Consider the following 27,960-nt stretch of genomic DNA (forward strand, 5'->3'; position numbering starts at 1 on the left):
ATTGTATCCAGGGTTTGTAAAATGTGGGGTCAGCAGGGTACACTAGTTCAAGTTTTTGCTTGTCACACCAAAGACTTCGGTTTCATTCCCCACATGGGTAAAATTTGTGAAGCCCTTTTCTGGTGTCCCTTGATGTGATATTGCTGTAATATTATTAAAAGTGCCATGTCTGACAAACTGTTGTCATGTCAAAGGTTCTTTAAACATTTTATGAGTAATAACAGCAGAGTAAAACTTGGGTGATGAAACCATTTATTCTTCACAAAAGTAGATTTTATCTAACATGCGATATTCCAGGAAAATCATTTACTCCACATAATATTTGTACATCTCTTCCAAGCAACAAGATCTACAGCTATCTGCATATGCTTAGAAACTAGCACCAAGCAACAATATGTTTCTGTTTTAAAAAATATATATTTGTGTTGAATAGAAAATTGACATGTCACTGAATGATATTTAGAAGTGATACAAATATGAAGAGAGTTGCTTTGGGTGTCATCCTATTTATGACAAACAACCAGGAGATGGCGTAAGAATGCAAACTACAATGTTGTATTCCTCATCATGCAGAAGTTGACATCCACAGCAGTTCTCATCCCTGACATTCATACGATTAAATATACAGACATTGACAACAATAACACTCAAATATATTTTAAGTACACACAAATTGCTTTTGACTCTGTTTTATATACTTGATAAGAACAGAAATGAAATTCAAACAGAAATTTGCTGAATGAAAAACTATAACATTGATGCTGCCAGACTGGACTGGAGGCATTCCAACCTTGTCAGCGGATCCTGCCATAGGTAAGGGATGGAATGATGGCAGCCTTGGAAATAACATCCCTTCATGCCCCAAAACTGTATGCAAGGTACATCCAGGTACAAGGTGTTACGGCTTATACAAGTTGCCAGGAATGATTAATGCGTTCAGTAATCCAATGATTTTACCAGTATTTTCAAATGTACTGGTGAAATCAAAGGACTATGATGTGAGGGAGTATCATGACACTGACAAAAAACCTCTGATTTCTTTGGTCTCATATGTGTTTGATTATGGTTGAAAGAAATGAGTCATACAAATATGTCTCACCATATAATTTCATTTAGATTGGGACCAGTTGATACAAGGCTCAAAACACAGGGACAGGATATACAAATAAAAGTAAATGGTTCCAAAAACAATACTTCAGATGATACAAGTAGAAATGTAATGAAATAAAATGATATTTTAAAAATGGCAGTGATGTTTACCATCTGGCTAAATTCTTTGAGCAAATTTTAAAGGCAAAAGCCAAGCCAGTGGGAGAATGCAAATCCTTTAAATCTGGATAAAAGGGTCAAAGAACATATGTTAATAATTATTATATGCTAAATGACATATACCATATGGTTATCTGTAAAACTGGATCAAAAGTTCTGCAAGCACATAAAGAGAAAGCATGGCAAGAAACCATGTAAAGTTTCAGGTGAACAACATCATCTGCTTCAGAGGGAGTTTCCAGACATGTATAAATAGGCCAGACCAATTCTATTTCTATTTTATTTTCTGCCTAAAGGCAGGAGGGAAAAACAAATAAATAAAAAATCACCAATAAGAGTAATATTCAAATACTAAAAGTATTTTACACTCAACAATTTATGAAGAGCACACAGGGCAAACTTCAATCAAAGATAATTCTTTGTGCATGACTTAAATGTGCATTTTTTCCTGCATGTTTCTTGCATGGGTGTGTTTGGGAGATGCAACAGATGGAGGAGATGAAAAGTACGAGTTTTTTTCTACAACTAGGTCACTATCAAAATCAAAGAAATTCCAGCCTTTAATTATTTTGGTGTAGCAATACTTTTTTCCAGATGTATATATACATCACCTATAGGAGTAACAGATCATCATGTAAGATCTACTTATAAAAACAAAAAAAATCCAAATTCTCTGCCTCAGAAAATCCCCCAAGGCATCAATAAATAAGACCAAGCGAGTCATTTTGTCCATTTGACATTATTTTACAGCACTGATACAACTTGGCAGAGACAACAAACTCTAGAACTAATAAAGTTTCTTTAAATCATAGTTGGATTCAGTGCTGCACAGATTCTTAGTGTAAACAACTGTTAGGAACGGTCTGACTCATTATAACCTTACTCAAACATGAAAAGTAAAATGTGTTGATGAAATTAAATAATTTAAAACTGAAAGCATAGGTTTCTACTCAAACGATATATATGTGAGAAAATACTCATTAGAACTTCAGCTTAAAAACTTCATAGATGCTGCTATCACATCATTATGTTCATTTCACAGTGATAACTTGTAACAATAATAACAACTATAGATTTATACAGCCCTTTTACCACAACTGCTCAAAAGCCTTGCTAGAGTCTGACAACGTATGTATGTGCACAATGCTAGGAATGTCTATTCATATGCTTCCTGGAATAAGTGAATCTTGATGACATACTTGTACAATTCAATCTTAAGCACCCTCACATGGTAAACTAAAGTTTGACAACACACATTGTCAAACTAGAGTTTGAAAGTGTGAATATTCCAACATCACAGCACCAACATCAATTTCAGTGTTGACACTCTGTTGTTGACAAATGGGATTGGTCTCTATTCCCACCAACTTTTGGTGTTGTCAAACTCAAGTTTATTGTCTGAAGTGTTGTCAAACTTGTGTTGTTCAAAAACAACCAATTCAAGTCATTTTAGGTTTGGTAAACAATTATCATAATTGAAAATTTGATGCATCTATATTGATTGTCATATGCACTACGAAACTTTAAGTGAATATTCCTAAAGCGGCCTTCACACAGCAAACTAAATTTTGACACCTCTTTTTCTTAAAATAATGAAAGTTGTCAAACTCACGTTTTCATATGTTCAAACTCATACTGTCAAACTTTTGTGTCATTTGAGCACCATGTCTCTACTGGTCTGGTCAAGTGACAATTTCGTTGACTGTGTTTGGTTGTTTCTGAACAACTCGATTTTGACAACACTTCACACAGCAAACTTGAGTTCGACACCAAAAGTTGGAAGTTTGACGGAAAAGTTGTTGGGAATAAACACCGATCCTATTTCTTGACAACATGTGTTGTCAAACTTTAGTTTGCCATGTCAAGACCATGTAAGGTATGGTTTAGAATAAGGCAATTTTCAAGTTTTAAAAAGGCAATATGTTCTAAAAATATTTTCAGTGAGAGCGCAAAACATCAAGAGAAAAAAAACAATTTCATTATAATATATTAAAATACATTTTTCATACACTGCTTAAATACGGTCCCTTTGGTAAAACATATTATGCTTATTAATCAGAAAAATACATAAACACAGTAACAAGATTAAACCGAAATAAATATAAAACTACCCTTCATTTATAAAATATATAATCACAGCTCAGTTTTATCACTGTACTCATCACTGTTAACAAGTTGCAAAGCTTTCTTGATGAGTCCAATAAACTCTGCTACTTGAACTGTAGTGTCTGATTGTCCATGGTAGGGATCATTTGGGATTTCTTGAGACAGTTCTGCATGCTCATTGTGCCACTCAAGGTAAGGACCACGGTTCCTGAGGAGTACACCAAATTCCTTGAAGTTGACATCTGCCCTGAATGGCACCAGCTGGACAGCAACGGCACCCGGGGACAGAAACAGACCATTCATGAGCCCTGCCCCATTCATGCCAACAAGCACAGAGTATTCCTGTACCTTCTCAACCTGGAGTAAGGAGATACATCAAGGGTATCAGAGATTTTACAGGATTAACAACAAAAAGATCACTATGAATTCATGTCCTGGAATCAGATCCATCCAGAAATTTTAGTAAAAACAAAGCAATACATTTTGATAAAAACAGCCACTTCATTTAAAATTTGGTATCATCCAAACTGAAAAATGTCACAATAAAACAAATTCAGGCAACTAATTGTAAAGCACTTCAAGTCAAGAACACTGCTGTCCTCTTCTGCTGGTACTAAGGATATCTCCCTCAGCACATATTAGGGAAACACTCATCATCCTAAGATACTCGTAAAAGCTATACATTAACATTAACTTACAACTATATTACCACTAAGAGAGCTTTGAAAATCAAGGTCCTGAATCCCCACAATACCACTTTTCATCACAGTTATACTGGAAGCTTGAAAAAGGACATTCCGTGACTTTCTTATAAAAGAAACATCAATTAGCGATGGTCATTTGTTATATGAAGGTTGTGATTTTGGAGGGGCCATTAAAAAGTGTGTGATAAATTGAAGGGGTCCAGCAAAACATGACACTGAATTGCACAGCTATGTGAAGTATGGTACAGCTCTCAGAGTAAAAATCTCCTCAGAGTCCCCAAAGTACAATCAACTTTACATGGACGCCAAACCTCCTGCTACTCTGCTGCTGTAGAATGGAACAATCTTCCTAAGAATCTCAGCCTCTGTACTGATTTCTCCTTCTTCAGGAGGCAACTCAAGACATACTTCTACAAATTAGCTTTTCATGAGTGATCCCCATTAACCTCTCTTCTTTACTTGTACATAGTGACTCTGGAACTTTTTCATTTTGTGTGCTTTGAGCATGTCACTGACATGGGTATATGTGGTATGTAAATAGCCTATTAATATTATCAGGATCAAATGGTGATCCAGTGATCAGCCAGGAAAGAATCTTGAGGCAGGCAAGAAATAAAAAAAAAGTGAGGGCAACTAAACAAATACAACAATCACATTTAAAAAATTAAAGTTTGGACATTACATTTTAGGTACTGGATGTGATGGCATGTTATTTCTTGCACTTATGCCAAGGGAGGTAACTTAGCCAAGAATGAAAAGACTCAAAATATATCTGAAAAAATAAGATATGAATAAGAGGGTAAAACCTTCTTATATTCAAGAACAAATAACAAATGAATAAACTACAAATAAAAATGGTAGTACAAACCTGTTGCTTAAATGTGAGTCCAGAGAAGTCTACAAGTTCCACACTGGTAATGCTGGATACAGCTTTTACCAGTTCTCCTTCATTCAGGATTCTGCGACGGTTGGTTCTGAGAAAAAGAGCATTGGTTTCATGACACACCAGCTCATAAGGTGCATTGTCTGTCAGTTCTTCTATATGACATTAAAAATAATATATTGAGTGTAGTAGCATAATAGGATGCAGTTAGTTGTGTCTGGCAAGAACCATAAACCCATTGGGTGTAATCATATAAATTCACTGACCCAGGGTAGTGGAGTAGCCTGGAGGTTAAAACGTTTGCTTATCATGTCAAACAAGTGTGTTCAGTTTCCTACATGGCCACAATGTGTGAAGCCCACTTCTAGTGTTCAACACAGTGATTTTGCTGGAATATTGTCAAAGACAACAACAAACCCATCTCAGTAACTAGTGTATACAGTCGAACCCCGTTTATCTGCATGTTTTGGTTTCACTCGAAAATCGTCCTGATAGCGAGACATCCGGTTAACTGGATCAAACAAGCAAAATGTGAATTTATTTTTCATCACGTATATCAATAGTCAATAGCAATGACAGAGAATCATCATGACATATAAGTGTACCGATAAAACATGGAAGGCAGAACGCAGGTTACAAGTTGTCTGGGATGTAATCGTGTAGCATGTGTGAAGCTCAGGTGGTAAGATAGAGAAAAAATAAATGTACATCAATGACAAAAAGTCTCTATTTTGCCAACTGCATACGCATTTTTATGTTCAAATACCCTGAATACATATGACATTGAGTTGAACTTAGGCTGTCTGCAGAAAGTAAACTTCCAGATGGGATCACATGACTTAGATCATGTGGCAGGCTATTTTTAACTTGCATTGCGACAGATAGTAGGGGTTGATTTGTAAGTGTTACATACAGTACAATTACAGTTTAGTTAACCCTAATCCTACTTAACATGTGTTTTCTTTACTGATGAGATGTTCTCACGCCTGTGAAATCCTAATGAACAACCGGAGTGACACGCATCCCTAGTGTTTTGATGGCTAATTAATCAATTCACATCAAATGCCTTTCGATAGATTAAGTATGAAAAAATACTCATGCGGTAAACGGTATTGACGTGACACATACATATGCACGTGTGCACATATCGTTCCGCCCAGATAACTGGATTATATTTTTTGAAGGAAATTTATGGGAAAGGTTTGAAAATTTGCCGTCTGGGTCCAAAAGCCCAGGGTCCGGATAAGCAAGTACAATTACTGAACGTAAGTTTCGTTTCATACAAAAATCGTCTGGAAGGCGGGGTTTCTGGGAATGATGGGTGCGAGTAAACGGGGTCCAACTGTACTGGCAGTGCTGCATGCTGATAGCTGATGCTGACAGTATGTGCCGATCAACACATGATAGGATTTACTAAATATCTTTCCGTCTGGATACCTGGATCATTTTTTTTAAAGGAAATCTATGGGAATGGTTTGAAAAGTTGCTGTCTGGGTCCAGAAGTCTGGACTATCAAGTACAATTACTGAACGAAACGGGGTTCAACTGTACTGGCACTGCTGCATGCTAATGGCTGATGCTGACATGATTGACAACATGTGCTGATCAACATATGATAGGATTTATGTAATATTGATGAGAGTTGTTTCAGGAAGTGTTCAATGATCTGCACATCAGATCATTCACCTTGGTTCTAATAAATATTTTACATTTATAGAAGGGAGTGATTCAATAGCATCTGAATGTCTAACCAGTAACCATGCCAATAAACATAAATACAAATACATCTATGACCATTTCGGTCCACAGCAGACAACTTCCACACCATGTTGCAGTACTGCCTCATGCCAGTTATTTGCATCATTTAGCCCTGTAACTTAATGTCTGACAGACTCTCTCTTGATAATACTGAATTTATCCTTAGTGACATGATGTCCGACAGACTACCTCTTTGTAATACTGACGTTAACCTTTGTGAATTGATGACAGACATGTTAACTCTTGACAATACAAACTTCACCCTCTTAACTTGATTACTGACAGATTACCTCTTGATAACACCAACTATCCTTTGTAATTTAGCAACTGACAAATTACCTCTTAATAATACCAACTTTATCCTTTGTGACTTGCTCATGTCTCACACCAAGCTCCTCCTTGATGAACTGAATATAGGGCAGAATGAGTCCTTTGTCCTTGCTGGAATACATGGGGGTCTGCAACACAATCCAGCGATACTTCAAATGGACTCAGGGAAGTTTTATATCATATATATGAACACTGTTACAATTTTATCATCAGCACCTTGAATAATTCAGTATTAAGAAGTATGTTCACCACATCAATCACCACATTCTGTTGGCTGCCAGTACATCCAGTACTTGTAACTATAGCAGCTGCAGTTCAATCCTGTTCTTCCAATGTTCATCTATGAACTGGGGGGCCCACACCCAGTCAGACTTTTCTTTGTGTGAAGTGACTGCCGTGTTCATGTGGATATATAGATCAGCTAGTATCCTGCTAGTGCCTAATGCAATTTTACATCAAGATAGCTATTGAGACAAGTTCTGAGTTTCTTCCTCCAGCTAGGTATCTATAGCAATTCTTTCTTCATGATGTCCAAATCATAGAGTTGCAACCCTTCTTCATGTAAAAGTATCTCCTTTACAAGTATAGGGTCATCATCACTCATGTTTAAAAGGGGTGAGTGTGTCTCAGTGCCTTTGTGGAACCCATTAGCTGTTGTGCTACAAGGGGCCTCAACTGTTGAATGCCTTAGATGTCCTGCATGGCTATGTCTTTTAGGTTGTGATTAGCAAACACAGTGTTTGATTAAAAAAGGCAGCCCTCCATTATCACTGTAAGTGAGCAAGGCTCTTACTACATGTGGATTGGAGGCTTGCGGAGGTTCAAGTCCTGCTGTTTTGTAGGCCCTCATCCATACTGAGAATGTGTTGCGGGATACTTCTGTTGGTGTCTCAGTAGACAAGGGGATGAACAGACGCTTGAACTTTCGCCTCCTTGACTTGGTTCACTGGAAATATATTTTCAACCCACTAACTCGGCATAATGCTAAATCCTGTGTCTGTCAGGATGTCCAGGCAGTATTTGGCAATAAAATCATATCTCACTCTTGGATACACAATCTAACAATGTTCGGAGTCTAATAGTGATCGACTGAAGTCCTGAGTATGTATTTCTGACATCCATGCTGCAGTTACCAGAGCATTTAAGTACCAACAGTGTTTTCTGTGTCAACAGTTCACAGGATGTCTGATCTAGTGGCTTGTAAGTATCACTGGTGAGATGCTGGAGCACAACATTCAAAACCCAAGCTGGTGCCTCAAACCTTCTTTGTTGTTCTTCCACCTTAAATGAGTGTAGCAAGGTGAACAATTCAGGCACTTTAGTCAGCTTCATCCCAGTTTTCATGGTGATAACAGAGCTGCGTGCAACCAAATAAGTTGATAGTGGGGAACCCTTCAGTCCTCTAGTATGTCATAGGTGACAGAAGTAATCTGCTACTTGAGGATGCGTGGCTTTTGTTGCTGTGAAGCCTTTCTGTTGGGCATATGTCTCAGATCAAATCTATTTGTCATCATATATGGTCTGAGTAGACCTGTATAGACCTCAGGTGACTGCCTTTGCTGCCATAGTGTAATATCCTCAATGTTTCAAGCAGGTTTTGATACAATCCATTGTAGCTGGAATGATGTCGGGTAGCCATGAGCTTGTTTGGTGTGCAGATGGATGAGTAGGTTCTTCCAATTTGGTAGACCTAGTGATGGTTGTCCAAGTTCCTCGATGAGCACTGAGAACCATTCCTTCACTGGACAGTAAGACGAGACTAAAGTCAGTTGTAGCTTCATCGTCTGTTTCATCTGTCTGATGACTTTTGGTAGTAAGACTGGAGGTGGAAACATGCAAGCATTCATTCCTCTCCACGAGATGCTGAGAGCATCTGTTGCCCATGGAAAAGGATCCAGTACTGGAGATACAAACGTTGGTATCTGTTTGTTGAACATGGTGGCAAATAGGTCTATATGCAGTGATTCGAATATCTGACTGACTAGATGAAATGCCTCCTGATGTAGCATCTACTCTGTAGGAAATGGTTGTAGAGGATGCGATGACATGCAGTCTAAGTAAACTTAGTCTCAGTACTTTTTGTTACACTCCACCACTGAGTCTAACAAAACCGTATGGGAGGTCACGTCAGGCAAACTTTGAGATTGACCAATCAGAACACAGCTTACCAAATCGCGATAGTGGGCATTAGCACATACCTTTTAAACTTTTTGTCTCGAACAGGTTCGTACCCAAACGATTCCAAATGGTATTTACCTTACGCTCGCTTCTGGGTGATGCACACGGCTTACGTACAATCATGACAACGGTGAGTAAACAGTCGCTGAAAATGGTGTTTTTGGCAATATTCAAGGATGTCATCTTGCGGAAATATTAGCTAATGGTAACCATGTCAACAGAAACCCCAAAGCGTATATACTGCAGGTCAGATAATTGTGTTATATGCGGATTTTGTTTGTGGAGAGTTCTGTGTCAGTGACCTGAATATTTTGAAAGTCCTTCTGATCCCTAAATAGTAGCCGTTGTTTGATTGGTTAAATCTATTTAACCGTCTCGCGTTTGATTGGAGTTATAAGTCGCTCAAAGGTTACCTGACACGACCTTCTACTAGGTTTTGTTAGATTCAGTGGTGGAGTGTAATGAAATACACTGAGACTAAGTTTACTTAGACTGCGATGACCTGGGATGTGGCATGCCCTTATGTAGAGATTCAAGTTGTCGACAGTGTTGAAGAATTGAAAGGTTAGCTGTGGCAGCATGTGAGATCATGTTGATCCTTGCTTGTTTACGTAGAATGTTACTGTTACGTAGTCATTGTGGACCATTAGTAGTCTGTTCCTCAATACAGACAACCATTGTCATACTGTGTTGACTACGGCTTTCATCTCCAAGTGGTTGATATGCTGCGCGCATTTGTCGCTCGTCCAGATTCCTGCTGCAACCTCATTGTCTGGGTGGGCACCCCAACCTTGTAGTGGCTACTATGACTGCTGCAGTTAGGCTCTGGCAAATAAGTCCCTGTGTAAACGTTGTAATGTTGTGTCCTTCCATGTTGTGAACTCTCTTCTTCCATGGAATGCAACTCTCTCACTTCATCGATAACAGATTGCCAACAAAATAAAAATCTATTAATAGCTGGCTTGCTATGGCAGCAGAAACTGTCACCTGTTGCTGCAAGCCTCCAGTTAAACAGAAGACATCTATGCCTTGTGAAGACGTTGTAGACTGCCAGCTGGGTTGCAAATGAGGTCTTTCTACCTTGAAGTGTTATTTACATCTGTAGACAACTTCCTATGGCAGCATTCTGTGCAAGTGTTGTCTCTCATGGACCAATCAGATTCCAGATATGATGTCACCAGTGTTGCAGCCAAATGGTCATCATGAAATTTTGTGCAGTCGATGATTCCCTCCCTGGCACTTGGGCTTGTTCGTACCTTGGCTGTTAAGCTTGTCCTGGAGATACACGAGTGAGCATGTGTGTAGATGATTGAGTAGAAGCACAGAAGACCTTCTACCATTTGATACTGATGTCGGTAGACTCTCCTCCTGCTAGTTGTGTTGGTGATCTTCAACTGAAGATAATACCATTGTTATCTTATACAGATGTTGTGAAGCAATTTCCACGCTTCCTGTAAATTGGTACAGGTTGACTGTAGTAACTGGGTTCAATGAACCATCGTAGATAATCTTGTTGAATTCCTCACTGCTAGTGCATGATGCTAGACACCTTAAAGGAGTAAGTCCTGCTGATGTCGGTGCCAGATGCTTGGAGATTAACTGCTTATCCTTCATTGAAGCAAGCAGAATAGATAATATCCTCTTATCCCCTTTGAAGTTGGAATCTTTTAGCGTTAAATGGTGAACTTTGGTAAGCTCCTTCAGCATGCGCTGGTGTTGTAGAATAATCTGCATTCTGTACATAAGTTTGTGTATGCATGCGCACATGCTCCTGTGAATGATGTAGATCTGTGTTCAATGGTGATGACGACCCATACCTCAAGTTGTTGTGTCCTGATGAAGCTTCCAGCGAACCCTTCCTGCTGAAGTGCTGATGGTGCGTGAGTGCACTCACTGATGATCGTAGATTCTTCCAAGACTTTCATCTCAATTGACAGTGAATCACAACATTTGCCTTGAAGATCCATGTTGTGTAGAGGAAATCTCCAAGAAGCGAATCCTTGCAGTTGTGCACTCTCCGGGTGCATTGTTCAAACTGCATCTAGATGATACAGCTGATGGTGATGTCCTTCGTGAATGCAAGCATTTATCCAATGCTTCCTTTTCATCCGACAGAGCTGTACCACCTACTGAACTGTCGCACAGGGCTACTGTTGTAGATGACTGATTATTTCTTTCCTCTTCAAATCGCCACTCTATGAGGTCCATCATGTGAGTGATGAACTGTTGCATGAAGAGGCCAGTGTCAAAGGCTCTAGTGCATGAAGAGGCCAGTGTCAAAGGTTCTAGTGCATGAACCGGCTGTTGATACACACGACGTATCCAATGTGTCGAGTGAAAATGCTGAGGATGTCTGCATTAATCATAGACTCTCTGAAGATTGTTGTGTCGTTGCAGATGAAGTTGATGAAGGTATAGCAGACACCGAATGTTGAGCTGATTTGCTGATGCTCTGTACCTCAGGGAGTAGGAACGGAGGCTTGTTGTAAACATCCCGTTCGTCACGTGGGATGATGACATCGCTGAGGTACTTTGTAGAAGAGTCTGTCCGTTGTTTCAGTGATGAATTTGTAGTTGAAGACTTAGTCTTGGAGGATGAAGATTACTTCAACTTCTTGCATCATATGCAATAAAGAAGTTGTTATCCATAAAAAATCTTACCCTCTTATACTTCAACTTCTTTGGCTGAGACAACATTGATTTTGACAGTGACCTTTCTTGGGACTTTGACACTGTCTCCATGTCAACCTGAGATACATGTGGCAATTTACCAGCCAGGCAATTCTCGAAACGTTCGTAACCTTTCGATCTTTGTAATCCCATTCTTAAGAGATTGGCTACGACCAAAGTTACAAAGTTCTAGAGCTACGAATGTTTGGAGAATGAATAAGGGCCCCTATGAATCTCAGCAGTAGTTAAGACATGGTTACTAGATGTCATATCAACCAAATTACCAGTCATGACTTGAGACAGCCTATGTAGCAAGTCTTTGAACAAACAATTGTGCATGAAGGATATATTATGAGGATAAACCACTGACAGGCGTAGCTTGCACCGATTTCATCAACTAAGAACACAATCTCAGTTGATGAAAAACATGTCCAAATACATTAATATTACAAAAATTTCAACACTAATTTCACATTATGACAATAGTTAATACAAACCAAAAGCCAAATATAACAAAATTTGGATAAAGGTACCGAAATATAAAATGAAAATATCCACTGTGTCATGACTCAATGTGCCTCCAACCATCCTCGTTGGGCGATGGAGGAAAGAGTGACAAGCATGGTTCAACATGTGACCGATATGGCTGGAAAAGAGGATGGATTCCTGAGGGTAAGTGTGATGGTATGTCCGCATCAAAAGAAGGAACTTCAAAAGGATTTCAAGTGTTCTAATGTCTTCACATAGGGGGAGGAGATAAGAATCATAAGCATGAGTCAGGATACGGAGAAATGAAGAACATGATTAATACAATAAGACTTCCCAAACTGTTCTGGTGAAAGCATTCTGACCAAAGATGTTAATGCTGCCAAAGTGCTAAAACATTATTACCCAAAAAAAACCCAAGCTGGTGGTGAGGTGCTAGAAATTTATTAGTCATGTGACTTGTCGAACTGGGTATTCATTTTCTGCTTGGTGAACGGGGGTAATTTTGAATAAACTTGCTTGCCTAAGGTGAGACCACATCAGTCACACATGTTTCGTTGTGGGGCAGGACCAAAGTCCTAGAAACCCTCAACACTCAAACTGCAAAGGACTGTTAGAGCTCAAAGTTGCAGAAGTTCGACTGTCTTGTTATCTGAGCTCTACACACAGGACCACATGCCACCAGATGTAAGTCCTGGAATCCTATGATCAAACTTGTATCAAAATCGTATTTTACTGTTCTGCATCGGGGTTGTACTTGAGAACCAAAAACACTGATATGGTCACACTGACCCCAAAACTGATGGACTTGAAACAGATGTTGCCATAGTTACTGTGTATCCTGTCATCCAGTGGTAGAAGGATGTGTGAGGAGGCCAACACCTGCAACATAAGCATCACACTGTCAGACACGAATTGTTACTAGGGATGTTAGGCTTACCCTGCATCTGTGGTAAACTGGTCTGGGTCTCCTTTCATGAAACAAACTTTACTGAGGTTAATCGTAACTCCCATTATTTAACATTGCACTAAGGTTACCTTAGTGACTTACGATCAACTTAATGCTTCGTGAAACAGGACCTGTACTCCTTCATGAACATAATTCCCTATTCATGACAGCGCTGCAACGATTAACTCAGACCTCAGTTCGATTTATTTTTTTATATTTGATTAGATTTCATTTAATGCTCAGAGTTTAAGTGAGCCAGCTTTATAGCATGAATTCTATTGTCAGTTTGGTGATGTCTCCCAACAATAATTCTCACTAATCCAGCGTCAACCAATGTTAGCCTTATGTCAGCAGTCAAATCTGGTGAAGGTGGAGTCAAAATTTCAGTCTCGCTGTGAGGAAATGATCAGATAATGATTAGATAATAATCAAAATATAAGATATTAAATATCAAATCGAAATGGTGATAATCATTATTGAAAATAAACACTAAGATGTCAGATCTTCAGATCTGAGTTTTGATGAATCAAACTGAATTCTTGCAGCCCTAATCCATAAACATTGCAGTTAAGTATTCATGGATATTTTTAAAGGAATGTCTTCCTTTTTTATTAGCACAGTGGTAACTGGTCATTGTCATGTCAAACTAACACTGTCGATATGGTGAAAACACATCACATAACAATTAAGAGATAAACATCTTGTGTTGGCCAATTTCTGGGTGTTATTGAGTATATAAATAATACATTTGGAACCAACGGCATCAGCTGGAGGTTTCAAATGAAATATCCCCATGCTTCAAATACTCAGTAACACCCGGAAACAGGTCAACTCATCTCGTTTATCAAACATTGAAAACAAAAAAGTAAACCAAAAGGTTTTACTGTTTGCACTCAATTACACTGAGTCTGGGTACAGCAATGAAGTGTCATCAGCTGGCCATTTCAGCTTGTTCCCATGGTAGCATCTGGAGTTCCTCATTTGTAACGTCATTCTAACCTTACGTCACAATATGAATTGAATGACTTCACCACTGTTGATGACACAACAAAACAATTGTTTGCGATGTTTCTACATCACTATGCAGCGAACAGTCTTGCAGGAATCTAATACCATTTGATCATGTTTTTCAACCAATCAGATTACAGAACACAGTGACTTTTGGTTTACAATAAATATTACTTTGCTGGTATCTGACTGAATACAAGTATTTGTTACCTTGTACTTGTGCTGCATATCATATTCACTTCATACATGGTTACACTAATCATTAATGTAATATTTTTGTTATGCAGAACCGTAAAGTTTACTGGAATTCTTCTCATGTGAGTAAGTTTGGTTTATATCACCCTTTTGCCCTTTCAGTTTTATCATGGTGCATCTGTACAAGAAAATCCTGGGTCACTGATCCAGAGCGATTTATGTTTCTGGCCAACAGTCTAATTACAAAACCAAGCTGCAAGCTGGTCAGCCCCTGCTCCTTCGACTGATGGCCACTGAGAGTAGGCTGGTGTCCAAATTTGTATTAGGAAGGATGGATGCTGATTTCATACCATTACTGGAAAATATCCGTGGTATTTCTTGTCTGATTGTGATAAAGTATCCCAGCAGTGCACTGGCTTTCTAAGATTTTCCAATGCCTGGATGGTATAATGACTGATCCAGTTTGTTCTCTTTTCTGTATTTTTTTACCCCAATATTTATTCATGTCATGTAAAAATATGATGTCTACACACATGAAGCCAGCCATTTGTATCATATAGCTTTATACAGTGGAAGCTTTTAAAACCCGCAGCCCTCCAGTTTGGCATGTTCATAATATCGGCACTAGAATTTGGGCATGGCTGGTTAAGTTATGATCATTTACGTGCCCTCTACTCCTGTGTCAGTCTATTCTATATTTCGGCACAATAAAGACCGCCCAATTGACTGTTTGTATGGTAATTAATGCTCACTAAACCGGCATTCGGTATCTTGGCTCTCGTGATGATTGACACAATTAGAACACAGTGGATTACAGTTGAGTAAGCTGGAGTATAGTTAGAGGTCACATGCAACGTAAAATACAGCTTTGCAGATTCTGATACCTTTCGGTATGCTCTTACCAAATCAACCCATCACAAATGTCAATTCAACCTATAAAGTTGAAAAAAAAAACCATGCTGAAAAAAAGCCAGTTCAAACGATTCGCTAAATTTCCCCCTGCACTGGGGGAAAAAGTGGTTTCAACAGCTGTGCAGTGGTTAGGTTCATGGAGCTTGAAACAGTATGCATGCCCGGAGTATGAGGTCGTGAGCAGTAGTCTAACCTTGGTTGTGTACGCAAACAAGTAAATAATCTACTCGTTTCGTAAAAAGGAGTTGTTGATTGTGGTAAGCAGCCTCTGTCAAAGAGAAAGCTCAATGTCTGGTTTATTGACACCTATTTGTCTGCCTGGCTGTCTGCTAGAGACAATATACACAACTTCAATCACTGACCACATGCAATTTGAACTTAACACCTATCAGGCTATACGCCATAAACAAAATAAATTGATTTATGGCTTGTGCATCCGAGTCCTGTCTCCGCCACATTATGTAATTAGGCAGGTGTGATACTTGTACACATGACATGTTTTCATGTCTGTGGGTTGCAAACAAACTACTTCCATTTTTCTCGGACGACTGTATCTAATGGAAACTGGTGCAAACCTTTGTCAATTTCAAGTCCTGCTTTGTACTTTGACAAATGCAAGTTTCCAGCCACGCAGTAGTTCACCATCTCTACAGAGATGATTTTTGATTGGATCGAACGCAAACTCAGAGAACATGTATTTACAAAACCCAAACCAAAAAAACAAATTCTTCTAGTTATATGATTTAGTTTGACAGCTGCATATGAATCCATACTGAAACGATGCATCAAGTACAATAAATGAAGTTGTTATCCATAAAGAATCTTACTTTCTTGTGACTCGCCATACTTCTAAAATGCCCATCAAACAGATCTTCTTTCTGTACACACAATGAGCCCTCAGCGTATCAGCAAATGAACCAGCCAATCGGAAGCCGTTACATTGGAGTGCCCATTCACCCGCTATGACTGGGTTCGGTCTCCCGAGGGCTTTGTTTCGAGGGAAGTAAGCCCAAGTACAAAATATTGCACTTTTGAATCGCGATTGTACGCTTATAATTTTGTCTATCTGAATTTTTACAAGCAGCAGTGTATATTATACATCATGAATAAGTGATAATTGTGTTTTAATTATGTTTGATTTTTTGGTTGCATGTGACCTTTAAGAATCTGAAGGTGAGTTACATTGTTGATTGGTAGGTGTCACTTGTATTACAAATTAATCAATTCCCAATTTGTCAAAAGCACCAGATATATGCATCTACATTTAAAGAATGTAACACACTGAAGAATGATTGGTCTTTGACTGCCTGCAGTAAAAGCATACCCATTTCTGGCCCTACTAGAAAGAAAAAGCTACTCATTTTGCTTCAGAATTATTAATATCAATGTGTTATAGGCATCAGATGGTTCGCTGGCATTGCTCTTGAGATGAAATCAAATGTTATTTGTACTGACGAACAAAAACGGATGACTATCAACTCATTGTTCAGTCGTATTGTACAGTACAAAGAGATCCTTCTCAGGTTGAAAAGGGAAAAGCTACTAAACCAGCACACCTGCTATACCTGTATATGTTGACAGTCCCAAAGCATTTCAGGTTTAGAGGGCTTCCACTGTACTTAGATAGTATTTGGGGGGTGGACCAACTTTCATAGCAAATATCATGTGTAAGCCTTCACTTTTTTAAAATGGTAGCTACGGCCCTGGTTTATTACCTGTGATAACAAAAACACATATCTGACTTATTTGAATCTTGAAACTAATAACACCCACTTAATTTGCCATTGCTAGATAAATCTTAAACTTTTCTTGGTTAAAAACTGATTATACGTATTTACCTTAGTACACAGCAAATGCTGTTATATGTATTTCTTATGCAACAATGAAGTTCTGTTCGTATCCTCAAAATAGCATCAACTAATAAGTTTTTCAGGCAATTAAAACTGCATACAATACAGCGAGAACTTCTCCCTCGCTGTAACCCAAGGTACAAACCTACATATGTTATTTGTCATCATTGACTTGATGGTCAGTTAATGAATTTATAATAGTTATACTTAGTGCTAACACCACTCAGGTTCCCATTTGTCATTTCTCCTGTCTGGAGTAAATACTCCATGCAATAAATCAAGGTTTGATGTGGCAAATGTGTTACATGTTACGTAATATGTGATTAGAAGTGCAGCAAGAGGAATTATCAACTGAGTTACAAAAATGAACATTGATCAAAGGATTAACCGATAACACACTGATTGATTAATTACTTTTATCTTCCAAAGCGGATTTGTTAAAAGTTAGTGTCAATATGTTGATTGATTGTTCATTATTTGCTGACTAAATTACTTAGAATGGTGGAAACCATGCAATTAGTTGCCAGGTGTGCTATCTTGGGTGACCAATGAGACAAAACACCAATGTGAAAAACATGAAACTATGTATCTCTTTATCCAATATTAGACTGTCAAAAGACACATGACAAGGAGCAGGATTATTTACCAGCTGCAGATAAATGGCATATCATTCTTTAATGTGGATATTGATGGATACATTCATGAACAAGGTAACATATCCTGACATTGTTGCTATAACTTTAGTTTAATAGTTAAATAATTAAGTACAGTTTATGCAGACCCTTATGGAAGCACTAGTTGGCTAATATGTGTTGTTTCTTTTTCTCACCATTTCCATGTGTTTTTAGCATTATGTTCCTTTTTATGACATGCACTAGAAAGATACAATGTAAATCATCGTGCAGTACATATTGGCTTATCATTCCCTTTGTATTTATAATCATTAAGCCTCTCATTATTACATGTATTAGGGTTGTGTTGCAATGCATTATGTTTCTAATTATTTCATGTATCAGGGTAGAGTTGCAATGTACATAACATATCAACAGCAATATATGCTCTATAGCAGTACCCTCTTTAGGTCTTTCATGTCATTTATTACTTATATATATTATTATTCCAAATAACCATACAATTGGGTCTAAATCCTATTTCATTTACACTTCCCTCCTTTGGTATTACCCAGTAAACATTGAAACTGAGCATGCGTAACATTTCTTTTGTTCGCTTAGTCTGCCATTACACACATGACTTAAATGACTTACAGCCGACTGGCGTTACGCTAATTATTCCGTAGCACAGCTCAATGCAAAGTGTTTCCATTTGTTTTCAGAAAATTAAGTAAAAATGACTTCATCTTTGTTGATCAGTCTATACCTATGCTATCACTTGCGCATGTTGGTGGTGCAGCAGAGGTCACAAACCAGTTATGATTTCTGGGATATCATCCAGGTACTCACGGGAGAAAAACAATAACAAAAGAAACAGCCAGTCCACGAAAATTACTCTGGATCAATGCCCCTTTAAAGTCTCAACATGTTCATTGCCACCATGAGTATACTCATAGTATCAATTTTGGTCCAGTCTGCCAGGAATCAATTGTCTCCTGTGGTAACAGAGAATGCCAGGAATCAATTGTCTCCTGTGGTAACAGAGAATGCCAGGAATCAATTGTCTCCTGTGGTAACAGAGAATGCCAGGAATCAATTGTCTCCTGTGGTAACAGAGAATGCCAGGAATCAATTGTCTCCTGTGGTAACAGAGAATGCCAGGAATCAATTGTCTCCTGTGGTAACAGAGAATGCCAGGAGGCATTTGTTTCTTATGCCTGCTTCACCAACATGTGAAACTAGTTATACTACTGATGTAGTTACGAGATGACATGTAGTGGCAAATACCAGAACTGATACTAAGAGTATACACGTGATAGGCAGTCAACGTGTTAGCTATTTATCATTATGGTAAAACCCACAAGTTTGAATGTGTCAGTGTACCTGACACTGTCAATACTGGGTAATTTATAGCTTTGTGTACTCTAGATTCATCCATCAAGAACATATGTAGCTGTTTTGCAGTGCAGTCACTAACTTTAACCATACTCCATTGAGAACCTGTGAGGGTCCGGGTTAGAATATTGGCCTTCAGTAATCCATGCTTGTTGTAAGAGGTGACTAACGGGATTCGAAGGTCGGGTTTGCTGACTTGGTTGACACGTCATCGGTTCCCAATTCCATGCTGTTGATCACTGGACTGTCTGGTCCAGACTCGATTATTTACAGGCTGTCACCATATAGCTGGTATACTGCTGAGTGCATCATAAAACTAAACTCACTCACATTCCACTGAGAGGGAACCTAAGGGTTTTAATACCGACACTCAGATTACACAACAATGGAAATGTTTTCGCAAGGTACTATTCATGACTTAAATCCATTAGAGACTGAATGCTACACATTCTACTAACCAGAATATTCATCCAAATATTAGTCACTCTGGAAGAACATACTGAATGCAAACCTATGAAGAATTGATGAAGATTCCTGTGGAATCATTGTGAAAAATAACCTCTCACCTTCAGCATTTGGTACCAGTACTTGGATTCATCACGGAATGCCTGTGTCTCCCAGTACATAGCCTTGAACACAGGAAATAGCTGGATCTGACATGTACCACACATATAAAGACAACTCTAAATCACAAAGTTGCACTAAACAATAAACTGTACAATTATGAAAATCTCAGTATAAAAAGAACAGCAGATATAACAGCATTGTGACTATCAAGTAATGTCAACATATGTACACAAAGTTTCAAGATGAAACATCTGTTTTAAGCTCCAAAATGAATGTAAAAGATGGACAGAGGGTCTTCTTTTTTTTATTTCTTCTTTGGGCTTGGGATGATACTATTAATCTTCACATCAGCTTGAATTTCCAAATGAGATTAAATAATCAATGCAATTATTTCAAAACATCAGCTACTGCAATTCATCATCAAATACAGTGACTCATCTACTTGGGCTTCTGTTTAACAGTTGTTACCTGACCAAGGATACTGTTATACTTGACGTCACACTTTCTCATTAATGTACAAATGCTAGTACTTTGGGGGCTGTCCCAACCAGGATTCGAAACCAAAACTCTCAAATTGCAAGCACGCAAAGCTATTACCTTATGTTGCCATTTATCATTCATATAAACACTGATAATGATTGGAACATTGAAAAAAGTATGGAACAATGTTAACTCTTAGTAACGATGTATTTAGATAATTCATATGTCAGTTGGTATAGTGACAAATGTTACATTTCAAAAGAACTTGAAGACAGTAACTATGTTTCCTAACAATAGTGGTTTTCCGATAATTGAAAATGGATTGAAAGAAGGATTAAAAATAATTACTGATTGTAAAAACTTATTTTCAAACACGCTTGAGTGAAGTTAAATAACCATTACTTTTGACAAATATTCACTAAAAATATGCGCGCTACAGTGCAATGCTAAGTGCACTGTTTTCACAGTTTCGTATTCATCTCTACAGTAAATATTACTGCAACCTGTTCATAAATAAACTTTACATCTGTTGTGAATGTAATGAGATATACTGATAAATATTTGTTGTATAAATAAACAGAATAATTACAATAACACTAACGAGAAAAAACTGGAGAAATCGCTCAAAAGTTCTCTGATAATTGACAGTGGATTTGGTTCTGTTTCCCAACACTATAGTCTGGCAGAAAATGTTTCAGGACGGTGTTTGGTAACTTTACTTTAAAACATAAATGGCCCCTTTCACTTTCTCGTTTCAAATAATTATAGATTTTTCTAATAATGTCTTTTGTGTCAGCAGACAAATTGGATGTAGACATTTCTCTATGTGTAGATGTGTGTGCAGCTGGTGAAATGCACATGCTTTAAGTCACGTGACATGACCTGCCAAGCATGACCGTGTCGCTGTTCCAGTAAGTAGCTCAACACCCTTGACATGTGAGGTCTTCTTGTGACTTGAAACAATGACAGCTCTTATAGACAACTTTCTTACTATCGAGTGATAAATTATGACAATTAAAATCCTCAATGGTAGAAGAATTATCAAGCCTCAAACCAAATTGGAAACATATAGCACTTAGAGTTTTAAGGTAAAGTTACCAAACACTGTCTTTAAACATTTTCTGCCAGACTATACCTTACAAACTATCCTCTGACAAAATCCATTTACATAATACAAGATGCGTATCAGGACAATTAGTGCAAAGGCTTGTGTAATTCATATTTGCTACAGAAGCCCCTCTACTAAATAATGCTAAGGCCAGACCAATCTATTCTCTTGTTTTACAGAACCTATGGTAATATTTTTCAGAATAAGAAACAAAATAAACACTAACTTTCTCCGCTCAAATATACAATCCTAATGTTTTTATTGGCCAAAACCGTAAACTTAAAAGGAAATTGTTTTTAGATTTATTTTTTTGCCCCATATACACACCATAAATTGCCAAAAGTAAATGACTTTAAGCATTTAGAAAGATTATTACTTTGGTGATTTTAGTTGTTTTTTTCCCTTCCAGCCTTTAGGGTTTCTGAGGACAAAAATCCATAAAACAAGAAATAAAATTGGTCTGGCCTCATCAACTTTGTCATTGCTCCAGTGGATAAAGTGTCTGCAACACAAGACAGTCAGTGACTCACTATGTAACAAAGGATGATTAAATAATGATACTTGTTATTGTGGCCTGGTGTGTGGGATTAAAACATGGACAAAATGGCTACGAGTCAATATACCACATCTGAGTTTAATAAGATTGATATCATCCAACTTTCATGTAAGCTTGATAGGTTGTAACGCTTTATATTTAGATAGTACTGAGGATTTGTCCAACCTTTTTGGCAACAATCATGTGTAAGCCTGGGCTATTTTCAATAACAGCAGCTATGCCCCTGGCAACCAAAGGGCCTACAATTTTGATACTATTGGTACAAAGGCAGTTGCCCATTCCAAATTCAGAAAATGGCTAATAATACAGAAAATGGCCAACTGTCAAAGTTCTCTTTCCCAATCCCTGTTAATGCATTTGCTTTTTAGTCTGAAGATCCATGTTTTATTCCAAAAATGAGCATGATGGAGAAATTCTGGAGTAATTGAACACTGCTAAAAGTGACGTAAAAACAATACTCGCTCGCACTCACCAGACCCCATTTTCACGTCATGTGATACTAATTCCAAGACTTACCTGCAAGCGAACTGACTCGACTGAGGGCATGAGCACAATCTTCGTCCCCTTGTCCTTATTACGCAGCTCAGAAAACAAGGGAATCATCATGTCATAATGGAGATGGAAGTAGTTACTGCCAAAGAAGAAGTACATCGTAAACACATACCCCTCGTCGTATGTCTTATCACAGGTCAATGAGTCCAACTGATCATCGGGGCGAACAGACCATATTCCTGCTGCTGCTCCACAAGAACTGTCATAAGTGTTCTGGGAAGTAGGATCTTGCTTGTATTTAAACACTTTGTCTTTGGTATCGAGAAGGACATGCGACATCTTGCAGAACACAGGGGGATAATGACCTCGCAAGGGGGAAATGTTGGAGGTCGGCCATGTTGCTATACACAGATTTGTAAATATGGTAATAAGCAACAATGCTTTGGATACCAGCAGCTTGGATATATCCTGATTGTCGTTAGCCATGGAGCTGTCTGCAACGATGAAACATATATGATGAAAAATATAAAATGGTGTTTGACAAATATCTGTTTTAAAACTCAATAGTGATTTGATTCATGTTAATATTTTACACCTATTCAAGTGTTCTAAAACATACCAATGCTCTGACTTGACATCTTAAATTTTTCTGCATTAATAAGAGCATGATAGCAAAAAGCAATATTTCAGCTATATGGCAGTGGTCTGTAGATAATCCAGCCTGGACCAGACAATCCAGTGATTAACAACATGAGCATCGATCTGCGCAATTGGAAACCGATGACCGATCCCGTTAGTCGCCTCTTACAACAGGCATAGTCACCTTTTATGGCAAGCATGGGTTGCTGAAGGCCTATTCTACCCTGGGACCTTCACGGGTTATAGATATAAGTACTGTAATATAATGTAAGATTTCGCCCTGTTGCAGTACAATGTTGTTACACATGTTTCATACACAATATAACAGCCAGACCCCAAATATATTAAAATTATAAATCAATAAATACTGTATTCATTTTCAGTTTAATGTGATCCAAATATAAAAGACAGTAACAGGTGTTTGGGAAGTCTGCAGTTTTCAAACAGCATCATCATTTGCTCAAATGTTGTTTCATCAGGGACACAACATTCAGTATGTTCAGGCGATGGTGGGGTACCCTAGTGGTTAGCATTCGCTCATCACACCGAGGGCCCACATTCTATTCTCCACATGGGTACAATGTATGAAGCCCATTCCTGGTGTCGTCTGCTGAGATATGGCCGGAATACTGCTAAGCAATGTAAAACTCCACTAAGCCACTCAACATGTTCAGTAAAGTTTTAAAAATATTTTATGGAGGACATTCTCTTATTTCATGCATCAATAACATACATTATGTCTGAAGAAGTCCCAGTTAGCCCTTGTCCTACATGCTCCTATTAATTTTCAATGAATGACTGACAAAACTTTGCCTATGTTTGTGATGGGTGTCACTTGATGGGCCGCACATGCTCACCATTTTGCAAACACCTGGTATCATCATCAGGTTAAAGTGTTTCATAAACGCATACTTAAGATTAGGCCAGAATCATGCAATTGATAAGTAGTTATGAGAGTTCACAAAATGTTATGATAGTTGTATAAGTAGATCACCACAGCTTAATCAGGCCTGGACCAGACATACCAGTGATTGACCTGATGCCAGGTCACACTAGGTGGAACTTTTCCCAATTGGAATTTTGATAATAGACGAAAATCAAATAATTACTGACCAATAAAGCAGGAAAAATTATGTGAACTTGTAAACTTGTGAGCTGGATTTCCCAGACACTACCATGACTGCAAGAATAGTTCAGTTTCATAGTCTACTGGCTTGAGAACAGTTATCGGCATATTTTATTGGCATTTACAAAATTTCTCTACCATTCATTAAATTAATGAAACAAAATTAATTATGATACTTAATTAGCTATTCACTGCTGTATCCATTCCCTTCACTGTGTTCAAGTTGTGTTTTTATATAACGCAGTGAAAGGGAATCATGGCAGTATGAATAGATGTTTTGTCACAACTAACTGTAACAGTTATCGCCCCTTCCGGATTTCTCATACCATTCATGAAATAATATATATACATTGTATACATATATATCATACAGTAACCTCAAACATTGCTTGAATGACTACTTATGTGCTTCCTTTACAGTAAATTGATGGAGAATGAAACAACTGATGACTTGTGAACCTGAACTTGCTATCATATAGGTTGTGGGACGTCGTCTTATGTTGTCTTTTTCTATAGCGATCATTATTGTACCTTTAAAGGGGCACTGATGCAGAGCAATTTTCGTGGACTGGTGTAAACCTTTGTTATTGTTTTTCTCCAGTGAGTACCCGGATGATATCCCAGAATTCGTGACTGGTTCGTGACCTCTGCTGCGCAGTCCGTATGTGCAACTGATAGTTTAATTATAGACAGATCAACTGAGGTGAAGTCATTTTTACTTCATTACAAATGTGTTATGATAACAAATGAAACACTTTGAAGATTAATCATCTGCCAGTGGTAGAAATGGTAAAAAGCTATCAGGACAGAAAAATACCGGAGCCAATGTACGTCTCTATATTTTGTCTCATAACCCTAATTAGTTTATTGTCATATTTGTATGATTTTGAAAATTAATAAAAGAACACACGGTCTGCTTATACTCGTAGTAAATTTCTAACATAACAGCAACATTTATACATTGTATAGATTGCCAATGTGGATCTTATTTCACACACATACGCGATCTAGTGTGTGTTTTCTGTCATATCGATTCTGCTGAATGCTACAACAAATAAATTAAAACAAAATGCAAATAATGAATGTAAAACAGACTAATTTTATAGCAACAATGTCAGGCTACTACCTTGTTCAGGAATGTATCGATATCCATGTAAAAGAAATCGTATTCCATTCATCTGCAGCTGGTAAATAATCCTGCTCTGTGTCGCGTGTCTTACACAACTGTCTAAAGCAACACATCGTTTCACGTCATTCGTTGGTGAAAACCTGATAAACCTCTCACTGGTCACCCAAGATAGCACACCTGGCAACTAATTGTATGATGTCCGCTATTATAAGTAATTTAGTTAACCAATAAAGAGCAATCAATCTATCAACGCAAGGGTGGTTAATTCTTTGAAGGGAGGATGTTGTTTTTACAATCGCACTTTACGACAGTGTGTAGTCATCTACACACACTACCTTTTGACAAAAGTAATTAATCAATCAGTGTGTTATCGGTTAATCCTTTGATCGATGTTTGTTTTTGTAACTCAGCTGATAAACCCTCTTGCATCACCTACATGCACATATTACATAACATACAATACATTTGCCATTACAGACCTTAATTTATAATGTTGAGTATTTACTCAAGACAGGAGAAATGCCAAATGGGAACCTTTGTTGAGTAACCTGAGTGGTGTTACTACTAATTATACCTGTTATGAATTCATTAATTGACCATCCAGAGAATGATGACAAATAACACGTGTAGGTTTACACCTACACCATCAAACGCAAGTTACAGCAAGGAAGATGTAATCTCTGTGTCGGATGCAGCCTGAAAACACTTATGGGCTGAAACTGTTTTGAGGATACCAACGGAATTTTGTTACATAAGTAATACATACAGGCATTTGCTGTGTACTTGGGTAAATAGGTGAAATAAGGGTTTTTTATTTACGTAAGAAAATTTTCAGATTTCTCTACCAAAGGCAAAGTCATCGTTTATTGTTTACGAATTCAAATAAATCAACTGTGTGTTTTTATTATCATAAATAATAAACCATTGTAGCTACCACAGCTACCAAAATTTACTTATGATAGTTGCTATCACAGCTGAACCAACACTCAAAATTACCTAAATATAAAGCTTTGCAATCTTCCGTACTGAAACAAATGGCTTGCTACGTGCCTGTAGACATCATATTTTCATGTAACATGATTGAATAGCGAGGTTAAAAACAGAGAAATAGGATAAAATCGACTAACTATACCATCCAAGCATCCGAAAAAAACTACACTGCTGGGATATTTTGTTACGATCAGACAAGGAATACCATGGATATTTTTAAATAATGGCATATGATGGGCATCCGGCCTCCTGACTCTTTTGGGTGAAGAAATTCTGCTAATATGGACAGGAGCCCAGTTCCTTTGTCCGTCACGGTCGAAGGAGCGGGCGCTGACCAATTTGCAGTTTGGTTCCGTAATTAGACCTTTGGCGAGAAACATTATTCGCTCCGCATCAGTGCCCCTTTAAGTATTCTCTCATGTTACTTACCATGATGAATTTTCTTATGCTGTCCTTTATTGTTGTCAAATACCATGCGGAAAACAATATAGGAACTATAACTGACCATAACTGACTAGATCTATGTGCGATATTGATGTTTTGGCGATAACTGTTGAGCAGTGAGAATGATTCTGTAATAATTAGTTTCCCCAATAAACCAAAGACAACTAAAAAATGTAACCAAAGCTTTATTTGTGAGTGAGAACTGTGAAATAAGTCCATGTTAGTGTATTGAAAATCAATCCCCCTAATTCAGCTTAAATTTTCCTAGAATGAAAATGTGGAAGTCCTGAAGCTGAGATACCGTGTCCCGTCGATAAAAATGCACGGGCTACTTTTTCAGGCTTACACCGAATGCTCATAAGAAGTTTTTGAAAAGTTTTCAGATTTCAGAGGTGGATGCAGGATTTTGAAAGAGACAGGGTACACACAGATGAAGCGTCTGAAAAGCGTCTGAAATGTAGCCATTTTCTGTCAACTGGCTTTGAATCAGTACTGGTCCAAAGTAAACGCCAAAAGTGTGTCAAATGTCATATTATCGTCCGTACATAATTTACTTCGGGTCGTTAAAATGTCTAAAAAATCTGAAAAACTATCTTGTGCTTATTAATAAATCAAACTTACTGTCGTTACTTGGAGACACAGATCTATGCTCTACTTCTTGCAACTTGGACACACCTGTTATAGTAAAGTAGAGTGCCAGATGGTCTAAGGGAGGTAACTGTAATTTGACGGTTGTTACATTTTGGAATGTGGTATTCCTCGTATCACAGGTTCAAATCTCCCTACTCTACTCGTTAATCCGCTTGTATTGTTCAATCCAACATATTTACCTAGAAAAGTAATACTTGCAACTTCTTTCAAATTTGAAATTACAAAAGATCGGAATAGGGCTGAATTGATAGTTGACTCGACTCCGCAGTATGACAAATACTGAGGATAATTTGTACATCATATTTTTTCCGTTGACAACACTCATTGCCTCCCCCTCCACCACCGACACAAGTGTCATCGTCATCATCCTGAGTGCGAGTCACATCGTCCAAGCTACAACATGTCCCACCGAATTTGGTCGTCGTCATCATCATCATCATGCAGAAGTTTTATATCGTCCGTCAGACCATACAA

The 27,960-nt window shown here is 38.0% G+C and overlaps 1 protein-coding gene across 1 annotated transcript; it reads right to left on the reverse strand.

Annotated features, from left to right (window-relative positions):
* Positions 1-235: 235 nt before the first annotated feature.
* On the reverse strand, positions 236-27,524 carry LOC137276990 (EGF domain-specific O-linked N-acetylglucosamine transferase-like). Its single transcript, XM_067808645.1, has 7 exons — positions 27,457-27,524; positions 22,532-23,001; positions 19,871-19,933; positions 13,177-13,266; positions 7,060-7,178; positions 4,948-5,053; positions 236-3,732 (listed from the first exon to the last, which is right to left on the reverse strand). Exons 2-7 carry the CDS (start codon positions 22,991-22,993, stop codon positions 3,403-3,405), a joined length of 1,170 nt encoding a protein of 389 aa, XP_067664746.1. The 5' UTR covers positions 22,994-23,001; positions 27,457-27,524; the 3' UTR covers positions 236-3,402.
* Between the last annotated feature and the right edge of the window lie 436 nt (positions 27,525-27,960).

This window comes from Haliotis asinina, chromosome 3 (genome assembly GCF_037392515.1).
Source record: "Haliotis asinina isolate JCU_RB_2024 chromosome 3, JCU_Hal_asi_v2, whole genome shotgun sequence".
NCBI lineage: Eukaryota > Metazoa > Mollusca > Gastropoda > Lepetellida > Haliotidae > Haliotis > Haliotis asinina.

Excerpts from the sequence above, each read along its gene's own strand:
- LOC137276990 (XM_067808645.1), bottom strand. The coding sequence starts at position 22,993 with ATGGCTAACGACAATCAGGATATATCCAAGCTGCTGGTATCCAAAGCA. Across the intron at positions 19,934-22,531 it reads TCGAGTCAGTTCGCTTGCAG|GCTATGTACTGGGAGACACA; the intron begins GTAAGTCTTGGA and ends CCTGTGTTCAAG. Across the intron at positions 7,179-13,176 it reads TCAAGTCCATCAGTTTTGGG|ACCCCCATGTATTCCAGCAA; the intron begins GTCAGTGTGACC and ends ATTGTGTTGCAG.